Source organism: Lissotriton helveticus, chromosome 4_1, assembly GCF_964261635.1.
Source record: "Lissotriton helveticus chromosome 4_1, aLisHel1.1, whole genome shotgun sequence".
Classification (NCBI taxonomy): Eukaryota; Metazoa; Chordata; class Amphibia; order Caudata; family Salamandridae; genus Lissotriton; species Lissotriton helveticus.
This window is the reverse complement of record NC_136063.1, coordinates 1848377611-1848391438: the sequence shown is the minus strand read 5'-3', so window position 1 is coordinate 1848391438 and position 13828 is coordinate 1848377611. Positions and strand designations below refer to the sequence as shown.

Sequence of the window (13828 nt, the reverse complement as noted above, 5' to 3'; positions counted from 1 at the left end):
GACTGTTCCCATGAGGCACAGGATCAAGACTAATTTGCATATGGCCATATCTGAAGTGGGGTGGCTTGGTGAGCAAAATAACGATGGATTAAACCCAGATCTGTGACTAGGGGTGAATGTGTTGCCATTGTGCAACATTCCGTCCATCATCTTGTGTGTTTTGCTGTTCACACTATGTGGGAAGGGTATGCCCAGACGTGGGTCCCTTGCTCACTACGCCACTGGCGCCAAGCTAACCTGGCTGAAGACGGCTAATAGGCAGAAACCGGTTCTAGGATGCTTGATTCTGGTCCAGGGAAGACATGGCTTGGCAGTTCGGGCTGGACTGTTCCCATGAGGCACAGGTTCAATACTGATTTACATATGGGAATGTCTGAACTGGGGTGGCTTGGTGAGCAAAATAATGATGGACTAAACCCAGATGTGTGACTGGGGGTGAATGTGTTGCCATTGTATAACATTCCGTCCATCATCTTGTGTGTTGTGCTGTTCACCCTATGGGGGAAGGGTATGCCGAGACGTAGTTCCCTTGCTCACTACGCCAATGGAGTCAAGCTATCCTGGCTGAAGACGGATGATAGCCAGAAACCGGTCCTAGGATGCTTGATTCCGGTCCAGGGAAGACATGGCTTGGCAGTTCGGGCTGGACTGTTCCCATGAGGCACAGGATCAAGACTGATTTGTATATGGCCATGTCTGAACTGGGATGGCTTGGTGAGCAAAATAACGATGGATTAAACCCAGATCTGTGACTGGGGGTGAATGTGTTGCCATTGTGCAACATTCCGTCCATCATCTTGTGTGTTTTTCTGTTCACCCTATGGGGGAAGGGTATGCCCAGATGTGGGTCCCTTGCTCACTACCCCACTGGAGTCAAGCTATCCTTGCTGAAGACGGCTGATAGCCAGAAACCGGTCCTAGGAGGCTTGATTCTGGTCCAGGGAAGACATGGCTTGGCAGTTCGGGCTGGACTGATCCCATGAGGCACATGATCAAGACTGATTTGTATATGGCCATGTCTGAACTGGGGTGGCTTGTTGAGCAAAGTAACGATGGATTAAACCCAGACCTGTGACTGGGGGTGAATGTGTTGCCATTGTGCAACATTCCGTCCATCATCTTGTGTGTTTTGCTGTTCACTCTATGTGGGAAGAGTATACCCAGACATGGGTCCCTTGCTCACTACGCAACTGGAGTCAAGCTATCCTGGCTGAAGACGGCTGATAGCCACAAACCGGTCCTAGGATGCTTGATTCCGTTCCAGGGAAGACATGGCTTGGCGGTTCGGGCTGCACTGTTCCCATGAATCACAGGATCAAGACTGATTAACATATGGCCAAATCTGAACTGGGGTGGCTTGGTGAGCAAAATAACGATGGATTAAACCCAGATCTGTGACTGGGGGTGAATGTGTTGCCATTGTGCAACATTCCGTTAAATCATCTTGTGTGTTTTGCTGTTCACCCTATGTGGGAAGTGTATGCCCAGACGTGGTTCCCTTGCTCACTACGCCACTGGAGTCAAGCTATCCTGGCTGAAGATGGCTGATAGCCAGAAACTCATCCTAACATGCTTGATTCCAGTCCAGGGAAGACATGGCTTGGCAGTTCAGGCTGGACTGTTCCCATGAGGCACAGGATCAAGACTGATTTGCATATGGCCATGTCTGAACTGGGGTGGCTTGGTGAGCAAAATTACGATGGATTAAACCCAGATCTGTGGCTGGGGGTGAATGTGTTGCCATAGTGAAACATTCCGTCCATCATCTTGTGTGTTTTGCTGTTCACCCTATGTGGGAAGGGTATGCCCAGACGTGGGTCCCTTGCTCACTACGCCACTGGAGTCAAGCTATCCTGGCTGAAGACGGCTGATAGCCAAAAACCTTTCCTAGGATGCTTGTTTCCGGTCCTGGGAAGACATGGCTTGGCAGTTCGCTCTGGACTGTTCCCATGAGGCACAGGATCAAGACTGATTTGCATATGGCCATGTCTGAACTGGGGTGGCTTGGTGAGAAAAATAACGATGGATTAACCCCAGATCTGTGACTGGGGGTGATTGTGTTGCCACTGTGCAACATTCCGTCCATAATCTTGTGTGTTTTTATATTTTCCATGGGCATCATTTGTAGGTGAGGTAGTGAGGGATCACAGCTGAGATGTCTAGTTTACTTCCTGCTACTCCTGGTACTTCTTTGTGACCCCGGCCTTAGAGGGGACAACATCTCTGCCTCCTCTGAGACCGGGGGCCGCATAGAAAGTGCCGGGAGTAGCAGAGAGCAAGGTAGAGGTCACAACTGTGACCCCTGAATACCTCCCAATGATGTCCATGAAATTTCAATTTAAAATAATTTTTAATGAGTACCTAAATATCGGTCTATTGTTTGTTTAATCAATTCAGACATGATATCATCAGTTATTCCTGCCATTCCATGACGTTTTAGATAACGAACCGGCCCGAGTGTATCAGGTATGAATGGCCTCTCTAGCCCGTGATGTTACAATCTATCATGTAATATAACCAATACTGAGTCGTATTTTAGACGCTGCATCTATACTGCATTACTGAGAAGCCTCGGCTGTTGCTTCATTGTACCCATCCAAGGTAAACTGTCCATCGTCTGATGGGCTGTCTAAAATTAGCTCAGCTGTTGCATATGCTCTCAGGATGGGCCACATCTTGATTAAATCTCTTTAATAACATCCCTGACTTTATAATTATTTGGTGTTTCTGTTTAGAGATTTCGTAACCTCACTTGTGACATCAACCACTCTAGGTCCTATGTGATGTTACCATATTTAATCGCATCTTCATGACCTGTGCCTTTTTATCCAACGATGTCTTTTCATTAAAACCTCTCACTAATTGAGTGGCTTGCATTGTATCCCTCACTTAACATCTTTGGGATTCCCTCTCGTCCTAAAATGATTTTAAATAATTGTTTTTGGGATCCTTTGTGACCCACAATAACATTCATTAATTTTTTATGCAGATTGATTGCCCCGTTCTTCACATTCCCCATCCTTATGAAGACCCTCTAGCAAGGTTTAAAGCACGCCTGCACCTACCTGGGTCGAAACGTCGACATCCTCTTCTGTGTTCAGCCTCTCTTTTGAATTATCATTTGTGATTTTGTGCTGAGGCATGATTACCTAAGTGAATATTGATTTGTTCTCTATTGTGTCAACTTTCTATCATTTCGGTTGCATTTGGGTATTAATGACCAATTTTTGTTACTCCCATACCTTCACTATCCAACCACTGCCCTTCCTCGATCCTACCCCCCTGGGGCATTATATGCGTTTGACTGTGGATTGACTTTTATAAAAGATTTTGTATGCGACACGTTGTGATTAAAAACAATGTTGTTATAAATGCCTTTTATATATGTTTCTAACTTTGAACTAATTAACTGTCTATCTGGGACCACTTTGTCTGTACCATTTATCTGCCCAGGTCCCAGTGACTTTTTGGGTCAACCCATGTTTCTATAGCAAAGGAATGAATGGGAAGACATTCTCAATTTGCGATTAGCAATTAGCGAATCGCAAATTGAGAATGCAATTTCAAGGGTGCAGGGGTGTCAAAAGGACACCCTGTTGCACCCCTGAAATAAGCATGGGTGCACATGTGGCACATATACATGCCCTAAGGGCATGTATGTGCTTCACATAGCACTTTGAAAAATGCAAAAAAGGGCATTTTTCAAAGAAATCGCAAATTACCACCAACTTGAAGTTGGTGGTAATTTGCGATTCCTTAAGGCCAAATGGCACTTTTTTGGTGCTTCTTACATTGCATTTAAGGAATCGCAAAATTTGCGATTCCTTATTTTGCACGCAAAATTGCCTCATACATACCATTTGGCAAAATTGCGATCGCAATGCAATTCTGCTTGATACATATGGCCTATAGTCACACACCTGCTAGCCGAGGAATGGGTTTAAAGTGGGCCGGGGTCAAGCGCTGCCATCTGATGAGAAGGTGTGCATTGCAGACCGAAGGTCATATCGTCGCAATGGGAAGTGTCAAGAGAACAAGACCAATTCCCTGGAATACAAAACGGTTAGCCCGAGATATTGTGGTGAGCCTCTCTGTGGTGAGGGGTTCTGGAAAGGGTCTGAGGACTAATGCAGATAAAGGCAGTCTGAGAGTCGTAGCTCCACAATGCAAAGGTTCTCATTCAGCTAAATGCAAACAAGTCACCAGTGTGGTGATGGAATTCTGTAGCCCATGTGGAACTCCGGTGCATGTCTAGAATTTTGGGGGAAGAGCTATCCGATGGTGAGAAAGGCAGTTAAGAAACTATTGGGGAGAGAAGACGTAAAGTGCTTGCCAAGAAGCCTTCGGTGATATGCACACCTGGGAAGAGTGTTGCATCTTATGGTAATATAATCATACTTATTCATCGGCTGACATTCCTTATGTAAGAAGTCTTTGGTGATATGCCCACCTGGGAAGCATGTTCATCCTGCAGTAAAATAATTATACATACTCATCGGTAGAAATTCTTTGTGTACTATGGAACGGTGATATGCATACCATGATTCTTCATTTTTATTCGGTGATGTGCATGCCATAACCCACCTCATAATACTGTTGAGCATAATACCATATAGCTATTTGTTCTTGCTCATTGGTGGACATTGGAACAGTGATGTGCACACCATTCATTGTTATTTTTTATTTTGTAGCATATGCCTTGACACTATTTAATTCTTTTGTGGGTATTTTATGTGTGCTATGGGACTAGATTTTTCCAGAGCGATTGCTGTTGTAGTAATATTGCAGAATGTGTGCTTGTGTGCCCAAACATTCCGTCTTCCACCTCGCTTTCCATCCCTTCCATTTCCTGGTGAACCTCAGATAAATTGGCCAGATTGTAAAGAATATTTTGTTAACTATTTGTTAGCCATTGAAGATTAAAGTATTGAGGACTTCTCTTCCATACACAAGAAGAAAATCCTCTTACATAGTTAAGGACTTGAAGAGTTGTGAGTATACAACCAAATGTAGATAAACCAAGAGCAGAGGGAGAGGTAATGATGTTTTTAGACATGCTTAGAAGATCTTGAACTGTATTATCAACCGAATGTGTGTGCTGCTATAGACAGGTACAATTTTTCCAGACAGGGCAAATCAGAACTGGTAGAAGTGTATGTATCTACCCTTAAAACATTAGCTGTTTCATGTAAATTTCGTGTGCTTCAAGACAAACTAAGAAATGACTAAGTCCTTATGCACACTAATGATCCAAACACAAAAGAAAGGTTGTGGGTGAGTGGTGATGCCTCATTATAGGATGTTATAGCCATCATGAAGAAAGCAGAATTGTTTAAAAGATGCGCCCAAAAAATGTGTCAACACCTCGAGCAAATATGCGGGTCCTGTTCGTAAAATTAATGAAGGGGCTCCACTGTTGCATCATAAAAAGGGTGGCACGAGTCAGAAACAAGGTACTTATGGCAGGGGTAACCAGTACAAGGAGAGAAGGATAAGCGGTGATCTTGTTACATGTGTGACAATAAGGAACACTTAGCTAGAGCTAAAAATAGTACCACAGTTAAAGGGAAGTCTTTTTATTGCAGAATCATAGGTCACGTTGATGTCAATGATGCCACTTCAGATGTTCCAGTGATTTCACAGAATTTGTCTTGAGTGATGCAGTATGAGATGTCATGAGTGGTGCATGCCTAAGTCACAGGTAAAGTTACTTTCGGCTCCAGTTATAGTTACTAGACATAACTGTAACTGGTGAATTTCTGTGGTTTTGTTAGCTTAAATCATTATATTTTAACAGAAATTTTCACCTAACTATAACATCCCTTGAATCATTGTTTTTTCAGTAAACGTCAATATTATTTTAATGTAAAGCAAGATGGGTTGAGCATAGGGCCTAAACTGTGGCGTCCACCACCCAACCGCGAATGGCTTGTGGAGTGTAGGGCCTGGTGGTGCCCGCTACCTCGTACCTCTGAGTATGTAATGGTTCAATATAAAGGGTGTCATTTTAAGTTTGGCAGACCTACTGACATTGTCAAAGGGCAAGAACATATACAAAGTGAGCCTCTTGGCTTTATTAAGGGGTCAGCGCATCAACATATATAAAACAGGCCTATTGTCGTTTTAAAACATTTACAGCTAACTATAACCAAATGTATATTTTCTACATTCACACTGCAATGTTTAAGGGTAATGATACTCACACAGTATTTTCAGTATACCATTTTAAAGAAAATACATGTCTTTGAGTGTTTTTACCCTTTTGTGAGACCACAAAATGCAGCCATAGGACCAAACACAAGGGGTTCCTGCTCTCTATCTGAAGAGCATACTGCTCCAGCTCAGAGTGCTTTAAAAAATATGCTAGGTTCTCCTGGAGTCCCGAATTTAATGACTCCAGAGACTTACTGCAATTTGTTTTAAATGTTGTTAGAGGGCTGCTGTGTTCTCTGCATCCCTCCAACATTTAGAAAGACTTGGTGGTGCCCCTGCCCCTTCTATGGGCACCATCAGCATAAAAACAGAGGGGCAGATTTACAAGCCCCTTGCGTCACATTTGCGTCACTTTTCCCATGTTAAAAGTGATGCAAAAGTGGTGCAAGGGGCTTGTAAATCTGCCCCATAATATTAAAAAAATGCCTTTGCAAGCCATTGTGTGGTATTTGCCGGCTGGAGCTGTGAATGTGAATTGAGTGGCTTTCCGCACACTTCACATTCACTGCTTTTTATTTTTATTTTCTATCTGTAGGGGGAATCCCTTTTTTTAATGGTGAGTGTGCCCCTCACACTGGGCAATGAAACATTCGAGGGACCCCATGCCCCAGGACCAAGGTATATTTTTTGGGGAGGGGAGCATGCCACCCTCACTCCCAAGCCACAAAGGGCCCCAGAGACATCTTCCCTGGGGGCTGAACATTTGTTTTTAAAATGTGGAGGGGATCTGCATCATTCTCCCCAAGATTTCTGACGGGCCATGACGACCCCATCCCATGGACCAATGCTTCTTTTTGAGGAGGCCCGAAAGGATAGGGTTATGCCACGTTATGACTTGGGGAGGGGGTCTGCATGCCCCCCTCCCTCCAAAAAAGTACATTAGCCCAGGGATGGGGTGTGCAAGGCCTCAAAAGGGCACAGGGAGGGGGGCCATGAGCCCTCCTTGATTGTATGTGATGCGGGAGGTGGGGTCCCAGGGCATCCTCATGGATCAGGGAGGGGGGGGTCACATGCTGCTGCACCCTAAAGAAATAAAAAAAAATACCCCCAGCACTGGAATAAATGATGGGGATTAAAAATAAAAAGGGAAGGAGCTTTCTGTTGTTTTTTTCCACCTGGGACTGCAGAGTCTCAGTGAATCTGTGGTCATGCCAAAAAAAAGGAATTGCCCCTGGAGTCCATCCAGGACTGCGGTGGAAGGTGCAGTGTAGAGATACCTTATACTACTTGAGTCCTAAAATGGCTGCTGCCACATCTTTGTTTTGTTGGGGAAGCCGATCCTATCTTTTAATCTGTATGACCCTCCATGTCTCAATCTATACATATATTTTTAACCTTATTTTCTCTAAAACTACCGAATAGATTTACAGCAATGCACAAAAAACATGCTTTCTATACTAAGATCTACCTTTCTGTCAAATAAGATTCTGCAGTTTTTGTGGTATAACTGTTCAATTTTGCATTGAAAAATTGTGTGGGAGAAATGTGTTTTGGACCCCTCGTTTTTCTCCATCCCGTTTGGTAGATCAAATAAAAAACATTTCAGGAAGAAGATGAGGTGGATTAACTTTTTAAAGGGTCATGAAGATTCATCAACCAATGGCAAAGTTATAAGCAAACCAAAAAATCTATTTCCCATGGAAATGTGCTACTAACTATAACTACCCAGTGGCGATCTCACATGTGCACAATCTTCATGGTTGCTTGCTATAGGTGGCCCTCTGGTTTTATCTGTGGCCACTTGTTTGCTCACTCCTAAAATTCAGGTCTAGGGATCACACTGTGCAAGGGGCTCAAGGAGAAGAATTGTTAGGAGCAAGGCCCTCACAGCAGTGCATTCACACCTCCCTTTTCACTCATAATGCCCCGGAACTGTAAAACACACAGGGTTACCCTTATGCACAACACACAGTACCACACTTCATGCATATCAACCACTGGTTCTGTGAGGAAGATTGCCCTTTCCCCGAAGGTCTATCATTCTGTGTTTCCCTGAAGCTTCACACCCAGTGCACCTCTGAGCATGCTTATGTACACTTATGGTGGTCTGTATGCAAATATGCTATTATGCTTGTTGGCTTATATGTGTGACTGCCTGTATGTTTGATGAACTTTATCAATATAGGTGTGTTTGTGTATGTGCATACCCTGCTGTGTGATCCAAGGCCTAGTGGCATTAGTCAGTGTTTGTTAACATCAGTGTGCATTATAACTAGTGCTTGAACTAACATTTTACTCAAACAATAAAAATAAAATTGCTTGATAAAGTAGTAAATTATTTTACAATCCTAATGTTTGATTTTCTTTTCCCAGAATTATTGCCTGTGCCATGAGCATGAAACGATATGTGGAAGCTAATATTTCTCAGAAATCCCACACTACGATAAAATACTTCATGAAAATGTGGAGTAGCGTGAGTGAGACGCTTATTTTCATCTTTCTTGGGGTCTCAACAATCGAAGACAACCACGAGTGGAACTGGCCTTACATCGTCTTCACCCTTATCTTCTGCCTTGTCTGGAGAGCCTTAGGTAATATGGGAATACTTATAAGTAGCTTTTTTATGAAAGGTAAGATTTATTACCCTAGCAAAGTGAGTAAGTCAGTCAGTGAGTCAGTTAGTGAGAGGCTGGATTTGCAAATTCCTCAAAATGGTCCACTTCTAGCCACTTCTTGGCATAAGATGTTATTGACATTAAATTGTTCTATCCTGCACAAATAATATGTATTATTAACTACAGTATTAATAATATAAGGCTTATACACCTCCTGCAACAACAAAATGTCTGCCTTGCAAGTTATATACACATATTTACTGCATACTCGCATGCCAATTGTAAGAAATTGGGTTTTTGATTGGCAAGGTGGAAGCCCCACTCAGGCAAAAACTGCAATCCTTGTCACAGTGAATTGCAAAAGTCACTAAGTTAACCTGTGTTTAACTATTTGGCAGCGTGGCACAAATACAGTAAGGCTTAACTTAGAGGCAATGGGTACCAGAATGACAAACATCGAACTAGTTGAACCAGAGATATTTAATTTTAAAGTTTTAAGTGGAGATAGCGTCTAAAAGCAACCCAGGTGGTGATATGGTTACCCTAGAGTGGGGGAGTTACAAGTTCAGGCTGACTGTAATGGAACGTGGCTAATCTTCCGGAAGAGTTATTGTCAAAGTACGATGTGAAGAGTTCAGTTTGTACTGGAGGAGGCGGTGAAGAGGAGACTCAGCGTCACGGATAGTCACCCCTGTTGCGGGAAGAGCAAGTCAGGCTCCACAGATGGTCATCACTGTTGCGCTAAGAGCCGGTCAAGCTTTGTGGACCATCTTTGCTGTAGCTTTGCTTTGGTGCTTGTCGGAGGCTGTCATTGCTATAGCGTAAAGTGTGGGTCCGGCTTTACCGATGGTTGCTGGTGGTTTCTGTTGACATGAAGACCAGCTCTCCTTGGAGCTTCGCATTGCCTGTCAGCGTGGGAAGCAGAGTCTTGGCAAGAATGGTCACGTTTGCAATTGTGAGAATCCCAAACATCAGGATTTTCACCTGTTCTTTGGGAGAAGTTATACTTTGATGCCAGCCAGGTCCAGGAACTGAAGAGGCACCTCTTGTGGATCAAGGACTCACTCCAGCAGAGGTCAGCAGGACTTAGGCAGGTCCAATTACTGGTCAAGGTAGATCCTATTGCTGGTCCCGTTTCAGCATGGCAGTTGCAGGGAGACCTCTAAAGCTTGTTGGGTCCCTGCAGTTCACATAGGAGGTCAGCCACTGATCATTGGAATAACTCTTGTTAGCCTGGGAAAAAGGCAAGCAGGTCCAGTCTTCCTTCTCAGACAACAAGGCAGTCTCGCAAGCAGCAGGACAGTTATCTGGCTGTATGGCAGTCTTTCTTTGGTAACTTCCATGTGTTCTGGAGTGTTCTAGTGAATTGCTCTAGAGGTCCAATATTTATACCTGGCATCAGCATGTTGTGTGGGAGGACTCCCTGTCCTAACCCCACAACTGGTTCTGGAAAGTTCTTCTCCTTCCCTGTCAAGGCTTCAAGCTGTCTTGGGTGATAAAAGGCAAGGCAGGTCTGGTGTAAGGTTCCTTTGTGTGCACAGGAGGTAAAGCCCTTTGAACTGTAAATGGGTCTGGGCACCGCCCCTCCCCAGTCATCTTTCCAGGATGGCCCATCTTGCCCACACCTAACCCCCCCTTTGTTAACTGTCTGGAAGCAATACAGAAACCCTAACAGAAGGGCCATTTGCAGTCATGTGACCCAGGGCATTGGCGGAAGGCACAAATGGTTGGGACAAGAAAATTCCAACTTTCTAAAAGTAGCACTTTCAGAATACTAACAAAGCCCGACTTTAGCATTAAAGAGCATTTTTAATTACAATTTATGTGTGTGTAAGTAGCATATCTGAATCTGCTCTCAATCCAAAGTTAGCACTTATTAAATGTAATAATTCCTTATTGGTCAATGGTTGAGAACAGCCTTACATCAGTGAAAAACGACTTTTGGAGTTTTTCACTGACAGGGCATGTAAAACTCAAGCACCCATGTCCTACTTTTTAAATATGATGTACCTTGTCCTGTAAGGCTTCGGACCTACCTTAGAGGTGACTCATAAATAACAAGAAGGTAGGTTTAGGCCTGGCAAAATAATTATTTTATGTGGTTGAAATTGCTGTTTTAACTACACTACTGGATGCAGAAGCAAAATATATGTTTTAAAAGGGTATTTTTAGTGGTTGGCACAATGAGGGTTGCAGGCCCACTAGCAGCATTTAATTTACAGGTCTTGTGTACATATACTATCGTTTACTAGGGACGTACAATAAATTAAATGTTCCAATAAGGTGTCGGACAATTTTACCATGTTTGAAGGAGAGATAACAAGCATTTTAACACTGGTTAGCTGTTTCCTAGTCTTAAAGCAAAAAAATCCCAAAATCAGTAAAACAGGACAAGTAGAGGCCAACTGTTTTAGGGAATACCAAACGAAGGATGTAGGGTCTAACACCAATGAGCTATCTTATTAAAATATTCATCAGACATAGGAATTCTACTTCTAGTGTGTTACCACCTGTACGTGTAGGGGTGTCTCAATGTCTATGTGGGTGGGTAAGGGGTGTGTAACTGCCAGCATGGATGAGTGTGTGGGTGAGTCAGTGGCTCTATGGATAGTGAGTGTGTGTGTAAGTAGCTGTATGGGTGAGTGGCTGTGTGTATGGCTGTGTCGGGGAGTGAATGGATTTGTCATGGTCAATGGGTAAGTAACTGCATATGTTATCTAAGGTTTCTAAATTCTATTTCCTAACTTAAATGGCCCTGTAACCTTTGTTTATTTAGTGAATTCCTAAGGTCTTTTCAATGCTACGTTTTTAACTATAATGTCCCTTTAACCTTCCTCATGATTGTGCACAATGGTGGCAATAAACTAGGTTTAATTGGAGTAGCACCGGAAATCCCACTGAAGGATACCTTTGCTGAATTGATGATGCTTTTCCCTCACACTGTCTTAGTGTTCTCTAACATATGCCAAAGACAGAAATGAAAGTAGTCCGATCAATTCTGACCACAGATTGACAAATCCAGGAAACATGTTAATACAACTGTTTCTGCATACCTAAGAGACCATTGCATGGGCTGCATCTATAACAACAATCTGCCATTTGACATGCATGGAATTTATAGAAATGATGGAGTGCACTTTACAGATGAAGGCAACAGGGTATTTCGGGCCTAGGTCATTGCCACCACATTGCTCAATCATGAGGAAGGTTACAGGTATGTTATAGTTAGGAATTAGCATTTAAAAAACATTAGAAATTCACTGAAAAAACCAAAGGTTACAGGGCTGTTGTAGTTAGGAAATAAAATGTAAAATACCTTAGAAATTCATGGAAAACAATAAAGGTTACAGGGACGTTAAAGTTAGGCTCAGATTTCACGTGCACAAAACAAGAGAAATTCAGCAGTTATAGTTAGCTGAGCTAACTATCACTCGCGCCTCCACAATATATTGCTTAGGACCTCACATACTACATCACTCATGACATGGTCAGTGACACCACTGATGACATCATAGATTAAATCACCCACAGAATCTGTGACGCACCAACTTACACCCCCATATAACCTTTCATGTAGCTACTCCAACTTCTACACTAGCATTATCAAATCCATTGACATACCCATACCAGTACTTACACACCCACTCACTGTTCCATAGGTCTACACACACATCCACTCAGTTACCTATACAGCCACACGTACACCAACTCACTCACTAATACAGCCACTGATATATCCACTCATACACCCATACAGCCATTCACACAAAGTCACTCATAGAGATACTCGCACACCTACTCACTCATGCATAGAGTCAAAGACATATCCACTCACTTACCCATACAGCCACTAATACGCACTTTCACTCTCTAATACAGCCTTGGATGTATCCATTTATACACCCATACAGCAACTCACACACAGTCACTCATAGAGCTACTCACACACCTACTCACTCACCTATAGAGTCAATCACACAGACATTTACTCACCTATACATTTATACACACACCCACTCATTTATTCATACTGATACTAACACATACTCACTCACCTATACACTCACCCATATGGCCACTCTCGCAATCACTCAGTCACACATACAGTCACTCATATACTCCAACATTCACCTATACTGCCTTTCACATATGCAGTTACTCGCCCATATACCAGTGGCACATCCATTCACTCACTGATACAACCATACACACATTCACTCACCCATACAGCAACTTACACACACATTCAGTAACTCATGGAGCCACTGACTCACCCACTCACTTATCCATACAGGTATTTACACAGCCCTCACCCATCCACACAGACATTGAGTCACTCATACATGTACTCAGACAACCAATCACTCACCCATACAGAAGCTCATATACCCACTCACACAACTACACAACCATTTAGACACCAACTGACAGACAGACACAGACAGTCAGATAACATGTCACTCACCCGTACATTAACTGAGACACTTAATAATTCACTTATACAGTTACTCACGCACCCACTGAATCATCCATTCAGGGACTCATACACCCACTGTTTCACCAATACACCTTGGTATGTATATTTAACACTTGTAAACATTTTTTAAAACACGCACATTCACTGGATGATGTCATCAGTGATGTCATCAGTGATGTCACTTGAAATGTCATCAGTGATGCATTGATCATGCCATGAGTGACGTAATATGTGAGCTCCTAAGCAGTGCATTGCAGAGGTGCATGTTATAGTTAGCTATAACAGCTGAGTTTCTCTGGTTTTGTGCATGTGAAACCTGGGCCTAACTATAATGTTCCTGTAACCTTTGTTTTTTTCAGTGAATATGCATATATTTCAGAATGATAAATCTAGATTTACCTATACTTAACTTGATAATATGATGGCAGTGTATATCCTGCACTTGCTATTGTTTCAGGCTGTTATTTTGTTACTTAGTACAGTGGCCTACATCTGATGTAAAAGAGTCAAATCTTTTCACCAGCTAATACTTAAAGTTCTGGTTTTGTTTAATTACAGGTGTTAAATTTAAATATAGCCCAGC

The 13828-nt window shown here is 42.9% G+C and overlaps 1 protein-coding gene across 1 annotated transcript in view; it reads left to right on the top strand.

Annotated features, from left to right (window-relative positions):
- The window catches only part of LOC144827705 (sodium/hydrogen exchanger 2-like), a 621902-nt gene that overhangs the window by 239828 nt on the left and 368246 nt on the right, over window positions 1-13828 (top strand). Inside the window, exon 4 of the mRNA XM_078685917.1 lies at window positions 8527-8744. Coding sequence (XP_078542043.1) covers window positions 8527-8744 — 218 coding nt within the window. The remainder of the gene's footprint in view (window positions 1-8526; window positions 8745-13828) is intronic.